Here is a 10,000-nt window from a genome sequence, read left to right as displayed (position 1 = left end):
TGGTCATACCTGTGGGGCGCGGTCATAGTTACCTGTGGGTGTGGATGTCCGGTCACCAGGCACTGCAGCTCCAGCGTGTCGCCCTCCCGGATGGTGTACACACGCTCTGCGTAGCCCTCCTCCTCCACGTTGCACGCATGGCCAGAGTGCACGATACGCACTGTAGGAGGCGCTGTGGGGCACAGTCACACAGTTAACATACTGACGTTTTGGGGACGTAGAAACACAGATAAACTACATAGGGTGGACCTAGACACAAAGTTGTGTCTAGGTCCACCCTATGTAGTTTATCTAGACACAAAGTTGTGTCTAGGTCCACACAAAGTTGTGTCTAGACACAAATGTTCTGCGGATTTTGAGACATAGAAACACAGTAACAATACTGATGTTGTGTGGACCTACAGAAACACACAGTAACCATACTGATGTATTGAGGACTTAGATACACAGTTACAATACTGATGTTGTGGGGACCTACAGAAACACACAGTAACCATACTGATGTATTGGGGACCTACACACACAGTTACAACACTGATGTTGTGGGGACCTAGACACACAGTAACCATACTGATGTATTAGGGACCTACACACACAGTTACAATACTGATGTTGTGGGGACCTACAGAAACACAAAGTTATCATACTGATGTTGTGGGGACCTAGACACACAGTAGCCATACTGATGTGTCGGGGACCTAGACACACAGTTACCATACTGAACAAAACATTTCCTGTAAAATAGCGAGTTGAACTAGTCATTGAAAGAAAGGAACATTGTTTTACTTGTCAAATAAACTATTTATGTTTCACTTCAACCACAGTACACCCATTAGTTAGTAAATCAGGACGTTTCCGACAGAGAGAATAAGCAGAACAGTGGAGCTTGGGGCAGTAGGTTGGAATAAAAGGTTGTGTATTAAGAGCTGCGCTACTTCCTCTCTTTAGTTGTGTTTGGTACAACCTCAGTCATCTACTGGTTATACTGGGAGCTGCAGAATACAATCACAATCTTTTACTGGTTGTACTGGGAGCTGCCCATTACAACCAAAGTAATCTACTGGTGGACAATGGGAGCTACTGAGTACAACCACAGTATTTTACTGGTTATGCTGGGTACTGCCCACAATCTGCGGCTGGTTATACTGGGAGCTGCCCAGTGCAACTACTGTATCATGCTTGTTACACTGGGAGATGCCAAGTACAACCACAGTCTTCCACTGGTTCTACTCTGTGCCGCCCAATACAACCAAAGTCTGCTACTGGTTATGCTGGGATCTGCCAAGTAAAATCACAGTCTTCCACTGGTTATACTGGGAACTGCCAAGTACAACCACAGTCTTCCACTGGTTATACTGGGATCTGCCAAGTAAAATCACAGTCTTCCACTGATTATACTGGGATCTGCCAAGTACAACCACAGTCTTCCACTGATTATACTGGGATCTGCCAAGTAAAATCACAGTCTTCCAATGGTTATGCTGGGAGCTGCCGAGTACAACCAGATCTGAAATGTTCCATTTGGAACCTGATATTGACAGCTTCTTAGGAAGAACGTGTGAAATATATTCAGCGTAAATGCGAGCCATTCATCCATCTTCCGTCACCCTTCATCCATCCGACGAAATGGTTTGAATTACCTCTCCCTGGTTAACTGGTGGAGCTCTCCCCCCCTTTAATCCCCCCCAACACACACACAAAGACACACACACACACACACACACACAAATCCAAATTAAATCCCATTTCGGGAAAGGGATGAGAGAATGTGTGTGTGTTTGTGTGTGTGTGTGTGTGTGTGTGTGTGTGTGTGTGTGGTGTGTTGTTCCTAGTAGGATTTCCCCTTTCTTTCAATACACACTAATACCTAGTGTTACACACTAATACAGTCTGAAACACACTCATACACACTGATACGTACTGACCTACACACTAATACACAGTGATACACACCACACCCTACACCACTCTACATGCTGACTACAGGCCGGCAGATCAGCCTCTTCACCTCGTATCATATGAATCAGCCATTCCAATTCAGGTTTAATCGATTCATCAATTCACTGACAGACAGGCAGGAGGACAGAAAAACAGACACACAGGCACACAGAACGAGACAGAGAGACAGAAAGAGACACAGTGACAGAAACAGACAAACAGAAACAGACAGAGAGACAGAAACAGACAGAGAGACAGGCAGAGAGAAAGCTAATACAGTGTTTTGTGATCTGAGTTGGTGGTGTAACTATGGCACCATACTGTGAGCTAACATGCTAAGATGTTAGCATTCTGATGACAGCATTGCATAACACAGCGATGGCCTTAATCCTGCCAGAGCCGATGGAATATTACCTTATTTGGGACAGTTACCTTCTAGATGGGAAATATTACATTCTAGATGTGGAATATTATATTCTAGATTTGAAATACTATATTCTAGATGTGAAATGTTACATTCTAGATTAGGAATATTACGTTCTAAATGAGGAATATAACCTTTTAGATTAGGAATGTAACTTTCTAGATGAGGAATATTACCGTCTGAATGCAGAATATTATTATTAGAGGATCTACTGTAGATATTCGATCTAGAGGATCTACTATAGATATTAGATCTAGAGAGGATCTACTATAGATATTAGATCCAGAGGATGTAAGGTAGATATTAGATCTAGATGATCTATGCTATATCTAGAGGATCTGCTATAAATATCAGATCTAGAGGTACTACTTAAGATATTAGATCTAGGGGATCTAACCTAGATATGCAATCAAGATGATCTTATATAGATATTATATCTAGATGATGTTATATAGATATTAGATCTAGATTACCTTATATAGATATTATATCTAGATGATGTTATATAGATATTATATCTAGATGATCTACTCTAGAAATTATATCTAAATGATCTCATCTAAATTTAGATCTAAATGACATCATCAAAATATGATATGTATGATGGTGAAGTTTTGTCATGAGACATCGTTACCACGGTAACATGACGCAGTCTGATGGCTGCTGTATTAAATGAGTCATGATGATGTCATGATGATGACATGAGGAGAATATTGCACATGTTCACATGACTGGAAGTACAAATCTCCCTAACAAATAAATATACAATATGTTCAGCATGATGTATGTGTGAATTACTGTTTGTGCTTGTGTGTGTTTGTGTGTGTGTGTGTGTCTGTGTGTATGTGTATGTCACTGCTTGTGTATGTGTGTATGTGTGTGTGTGTGTGTGTGTGTGTGTGTGTGTGTGTGTGTGTGTGTGTGTGTGTGGGTGCGTGAGTTTTTCCCAGCTCTTGCAAAAAGACCAACCTCGCACAACTCGCCCCAGGCACTGAGAGAGAGGCTGGTACTGTACTGATGCTAAAAATAGAAACACAGTCCAGCACACACTGAGGTAACCTCTCTCACACACACACACACACACACACACACACACACATACACACATACACACAACAACATACATACACACCGACATGCATACACACACACACATCCATACACAAACAGCCACACAGACATGCATACCAACACACAAACAAACCAACACACACACACACACACACACACATTAACCAACAGACACACACATACATACACACACACATAAACCCACTCACACACACCCACACACACACACACACACACACACACACACACACACACACACACACACACACACACACACACACAAACATACACTCTCAAAACTTGCAGTGCTTCAAGAGCATTTTCTGTTGAGCCAAAAATGTGTTTTAGTAGCATGTTGCATGTTGTAGCATGCTGCAAGTAGCATGTTGGAAGTAGCATGTTGCTGGTAGCCTCTTGCTGGCAGCATGTTGTTAGTAGCATGTTGCTGGTAGCATGTTGTTAGTAGCATGTTGCTGGTAGCATGTTGTTAGTAGCATGTTGCTGGTAGCATGTTGTTAGTAGCATGTTAGTGGTAGCATGTTGTTAGTAGCATGTTGCTGGTAGCATGTTGCTAGCAGCATGTGGCTAGTCTTTGTTGCCGCTGAACCTCAGCTGTCAAATTGGACCCTTCTCTTCTCCCCTGACGCGTCTAAACATTGTGTTTCCATGCTGATGCTTCCGGAAGAGCCGGAAAGGGGGCAGGACAGTCTAGGGGTCCGGGTGTTCTTCCTGAGGCCCAGGGCTGTGTCAGGACAGACGCCGGAGACAGAACGCTCCCCACTACAGCCTCACTCTCGCTTCCTTACAAAAACCTGATTCTTGTTATTTTTGGGTCGTGCCACAAACACGAGGCCAAAGCTGTGCTGCGTATCTCTGGGCTTTGGACTCTCGTTCAGACGGGCTCGATCCCCAATGTCCACCGTCTACCTGGAGGTACCCCAACCCATACCTCCATCCCATACCTGCTCCTTAGTGACCTGTGTCTAGAACCGCGTCTATAGAAGCCTCTGTGAAATTACCACATAGCAACAGTATTAGTAGCATTATATCATTGTATAGTTGCAAAAGAGTACTTTTTTTGCGGTTTCATCATTCACCCGATCGTTCACATGAATCGCCCTCCAGAGAGATCCAGGTTTAGTTCTGTAAGCTGCTCAGTCACACACACATAAACACACACACACACACACACACACACACACACACACACACACACACACAAGATACACACAAACAGACATACACTAATCATGTCGGACAAGTTTCTGTAACAAACTTTTTCGGGGGCAAAGCGAGCATTACAATAAAAATAGATTAAAGAGCCAGGTTCATTCTCTCTCAACCAATAGGAGGGCAGCAAAACTGCTGCGCTGGTGCTGTGTGTGTGTGTGTGTGTGTGTGTGTGTGTGTGTGTGTGTGTGTTCATGTGTATTCCAGATGGCCCTCAGGTCCAGAGGATGCTGTTAGGATAGATTAATCACTCACACAAACACACACACACTAATACTGAATGTGTGTGGATTGCCAGAATGTAACCTGACTTCATCACCTTTACCATCATCATCATCACTATCCCCATCATCACCCTCATCATCACCATCCTCATCATCATCTCAGCCTCATCATCATCATCATCATCATCATCATCCTCATCATCATCATCATCATCATCATCACCAGCCTAACCATCATCTTCATCATCACCCTCATAAACATCTTCGTCATCATCCAAACCAACATCATCATCATCATCAGCACCATCCCCATCATCTCACCCTCATCTTCACCCTCATCATCACCATCACCATCCTCATCATCAACATCATCATCATCATCATCATCACCCTCATCATCACCATCCTCATCATCAACATCATCATCATCACCAGCCTGCCCATCATCTTCATCATCACCCTCATAATCATCTTCATCATCATCCAAACCATCATCTTCATCATCACACCTCAGACTACCGGTGAGTATATAAGTACTGGATACTTTACGATACAATGAGGTGGTGGTGTTAGTATTGCATGTATTGGTAGTATTAGTACTATAAGTAGTGGTAGTATTAGTAGATCACAGTATGCAGTGGTAGTATTAATGCTGTATGTAGCGGCAGTGTTAGTACTGTATGTAGTAGTATTTTTAGTACTGTATCTAGTGGTAGCATTAGTACCGCATGTAATGATAGTATTAGTAGATAACAGTATGTACTGGTAGTATGTATGTAGTATTATTTTAAGTACTGTATGTAGTTGAAGTATTAGTACTGTATGTAGTTTTATTATTAGTAATGTATGTAGTTGAAGTATTAGTACTACATTTTGTGGTCGTATTAATAGATCACAGTATGTAGTGGTAGTATTGGTACTGTTTGTATAGGTAGTATTAGTACTATATGTAGTTGGAGTATTAGTACTACATGTCGTGGTCATATTAGTAAATTACAGTATGTAGTGGTAGTATTAGTACTGTTTGTATAGGTAGTATTAGTGCTATATGATTCCATACTTGATGAGTACAGATGTAGTCATAAACACATCTAGTAAAATAATGACGAGCGCGTGCGCCATTAACGCAGGCCGCAACGCACGAGCGACGGGTCGTAGGCCGCGCGTGGCACCCGCTAACTACTTGCGGGCGGAGTGTTGGCTCTATGGCGGGAAAAAACACAACGGTACACGGAGACGGACGTAAAGGAGGCCGAGCCCCCGGGCAGCGCCCCGGGCCACCGCAGTCTATACCTGTTGTCTCTCTCTCGCACACACACACAAACGCACACACACCCATACGCAAACGCACACACACAGGCGTGCGCACGCGCGCAGACACGCACGCACACATACACACAAACACGCACGCGCACGCGCGCACACACACACACAGACAGACACAACCCGGTTTCCTCACAAGGTCAACCCGCTATAAACGGGTTATAAATCGGTTCCGGTCCTTACCGTACACGCCCTGGGCCTGCGCGCCCTCCAGGAAGACGTTCACGAGCCACAGGAGACCGAAGACGGTGCCCATGTTCACGTCATCCAGCGGCCCGGTGACACGGTGTTCAGCCCGAGGCGAGCTCACTCTCCCCGGCGCCCTCCGATCAGCATCCCCCCTCCTCCACACAGCCGCCGGGAACCGAATCTAATCCGGTCCCGCGTCAAACGGCCAGACTCGACCGACCCTCGAGAGAGATCACAGTGTCCGGTAGATCGTGTCACACAGCGCCGGTATCATGTCGGTTAAAACGTAGCGAACGTCCGTGGTTCCGGTGTAGAGACGGCGCGGGGAGCAGGTGCTGTCAGCGGTTCTCCTTGGCTGTGACATTGTACCGGGGACGACCACCGTACGACCAGCGGGCTTTCCGCTCCCTCCAACGGGCTGCAGGTGGCGCGGTGGGTGGCTGGTGGTCACGGGGCTCCGGGAGACACGAGGCGGGAGATGTGAGCATCCCAGACCGCTGCGTTCCGCGGAAACTGTCGGCGGAAAATCTGCCGCGCGGGCGTCACATCACACACACACTCTCTCTCTCTCTCTCTCTCTCTCTCTCTCTCTTTTTCTCTCTCTCTCTCTCTCTCTCTCTCTCGCTCTCTCTTTCTCACTATCTCGCTCTCTCTCTTTCTCTCTCTACTTCGTGAAAAGACAGCGGCAGGTTATATGTTCAAATCCCTCAAACTGCGCCTGTGTGCTACGTCCTACGCTCCGACCGCCGCGCCAGGCACGCGACTCCGTCTCTCTCTCTCTCTCTCTCTCTCTCTCTCTCTCTCTCTCTCTCTCTCTCTCTCTGTCTCTCTCTCTCTCTCTCTCTCTCTCTCTCTCTCTCTCTCTCTCTCTCTCTCTCTCTCTCTCTCTCTCTCTCTCTCGGGGCCCCCAGCGGTAGAGCGCGGCAGTAGAGCCGCTCTTGGCCCCCCGGAGTCTCGTTCTTTTACTCAAACACTTCTGTGTGCCGCGAGCGGCGTCCGCGGCAGCGCCGAGGCGGACAGCGCATGCTCCGCCGTGTGCGGTGTGACGCACGCGAGGAGAAATCCGTTGGCTGCTGTCAAAGTTCAGACCGCTTGGCTCGTGCGCGGCGCGCGGTGGACTATACCACTATTCACTATATTCACAGGCTAGGCTAGGTACATATGATTCATATAGAAGGCTATACAAACACATTTAAAAAAATATTAGGATGAAACACAAAAAAAATTCACTCAGACATATTCCAAATAAATTAAACTAGTGATTCTCCAAGCTTCATATATGATACAGTATGGACACATTATTCACTTGATATATAATGAACAACATTGATCTAGGTACGGTGAAGGTTTAAAACTATACACAACATGGTACGGGTTACACGTAAACAGTGCTGTGGACAACCGGTGATTATCGCCATGACAACCAGTGATATACATATATACCCCCTTAATTGAGCGCCTTCAAGAATGGTTAGTTACTATTCAACGCTAACTGGTTACCTATCTGTTCCCTGCAAAGTAATGGGTTGGGGTTCCCCGCTAGCTGGAGAAATAACTATCCCATGTTACCTGCGTGGCTAGGTGTTTCCTGCTAATTGGTTTGCTAACTCTTCATTGCTAACTGGCTAGCTCTGTGGTTAGTGAACTGCTCTCTGCTCACTGACTAGCAGGAGAGGAGAGGAGAGATCTCCATTCCTGAGGAGATAACACCTCATGCTGCCTCCTCCTCTCCAGACAAAATATCCAGTGATGATCAGAGATCCCCCCCTCCCCCCCCCCCCCCACCACATCTCTGTCTACCTGTCTGTCTCTCTCTCTCTCTAGGCAGAGCTCTAGTCGTCACCTCTAATTAACAGGGAGACAGTCAGCTCTTATTGTAGTGAGAGTGTTTATATAGTGAGTGTTTACTAAGAGTGTTCCTGTTGTGAGAGAGTGTTCATGTTGTGAGAGAGTGTTCATGTTGTGAGAGAGTGTTCATGTTGTGAGAGAGTGTTCCTGTTGTGAGAGAGTGTATATAGTGAGAGTGTTCATGTAGTGAGAGTGTTTATGTAGTGAGGGCAGAGCAGAGATCGTTGTCTGGTTAATCTGGTTTCAGATTAAATATGGGGTGACAGATTAGGATTACAGCCCTTGGAGCAGTGAGGAACAGAGAAAAATAAACTCACTTCTCTCTATGTCTCACTCTATTGCTCACTCGCTGTCTCACTTTTTTGATTGTGTTATTTATGTCTCCTCCTGCACCTTGTCTATGTCTCAATCTCGTTCTTACTATTGCTCACTCTCTGTGTGTGTCTCTCTCTCTAGCTCTCTCTCAATATTTTGCTCTATGTCACTTTATATATATCTCACTCTCAATAATTGGCTCTATATGTCACTCTCCCACTCTGTATATCTCCCTCTCCCTCTCAATCTTCGGCTCCATGATGTCACTTTGTTGGAGAGGTGTGGCCCCAGGTGTCACATCATGCTGTGTCACACGTTGTTTCCCCAAACAGAGCTTGCTTGGCAAACTAGTGTACGGTTTGGCCCTCAGCACTGAAGGGCCAAACAGAAGGGTTGGTTCGGAACGGACCAGCTGGTTTACCGACTCTGATTCAGTGACGTCGTTTTCCAGGAGGTAACATCCATGTTGGCCAGTTAGTAGGGCTAACGATAAATCGAATTCAAACCGACATCACGAAGTAATAGAACGTGATATGCAAATCGCAAAAGGATGCGATTAAAAAACATACTTTTCTTTTACAATTCAATAGTTAAATAAAGATGCTATAATATAAATTCATGCATCAATTCATCTCAACACATAGGCCTGGCCTAAAGGAAAGAGCAGTTTATATGTTGACTGCTTCCAATGTTGTGTTGGTCATACTACAGAATGATTTATTGCTTGTTTAGTGAATAACACAGAACAGAAAAAAAGAATCGCATACTAAATCACGATCGCAATATTGGTTGAAATAATCGAATTCGATAATTTCCCCAAATTTTTCAGACCTACTAGTTAGCATAATGTATGATGAACACAAAACAAACCCCTATGTCTGCAGTCCCTCTTCAGACGATGGGAGGGGGGGGGCCTAGAGACTGTCTAACCCGAGGGAATGTTCATTTACTGATGGCAGGAGGACGCTTGGCAAACCCTGGATTCAAAAAGTCAGTCCAAAGCGAATTGCCTCGAGCTTCCTGCTAAATCTCCAGATTTTATCGTGAGTCCCTGCTAACACAGCCTCTTTTCTTCGATCTCTATGTACTACAGATAAATATAAACTACTGATGTTTCCATGAGCTGCTAGTGTAGTAGAAAGGAGACTAGAGAATTATATTCTACTGTCAACCAATCACTGCTAAAGTACACAGTCACTCAACTTGTTACATCAATTTGACTTTCCAAGTCAATATTTTATTTTTAAAGACCACATCATAGATTTGACTCTAGTTGCTCTATGTAAGGGAATACAACAGCAAGGGGATGAAGACAAGAGAGGAGAGAGAGAGGGGAGAGGGGAGAGAGAGGGGAGAGGGTGAGGGGAGGAGAGGTTTGACTGAAGATCTGAAGACAGACCTTTCTGGCGGTTATTCCCATGATGCATTGCTTTCGCCC

The 10,000-nt window shown here is 45.1% G+C and overlaps 1 protein-coding gene across 1 annotated transcript in view; it reads right to left on the bottom strand.

Annotated features, from left to right (window-relative positions):
• Positions 1–6,466, bottom strand: part of mdga2a (MAM domain containing glycosylphosphatidylinositol anchor 2a) — a gene marked incomplete at both ends in the record, with an annotated part of 24,424 nt that extends 17,958 nt beyond the window's left edge. The window contains 2 exons of the mRNA XM_079751809.1: positions 33–172; positions 6,394–6,466. Of these exons, the coding sequence (XP_079607935.1) occupies positions 33–172; positions 6,394–6,466 (213 nt within the window). The remainder of the gene's footprint in view (positions 1–32; positions 173–6,393) is intronic.
• Positions 6,467–10,000: the final 3,534 nt, after the last annotated feature.

This window comes from Pollachius pollachius (genome assembly GCF_949987615.1).
Source record: "Pollachius pollachius genome assembly, chromosome: 15".
NCBI lineage: Eukaryota > Metazoa > Chordata > Actinopteri > Gadiformes > Gadidae > Pollachius > Pollachius pollachius.
This window is presented reverse-complemented; position numbering and strand designations above follow the sequence as displayed.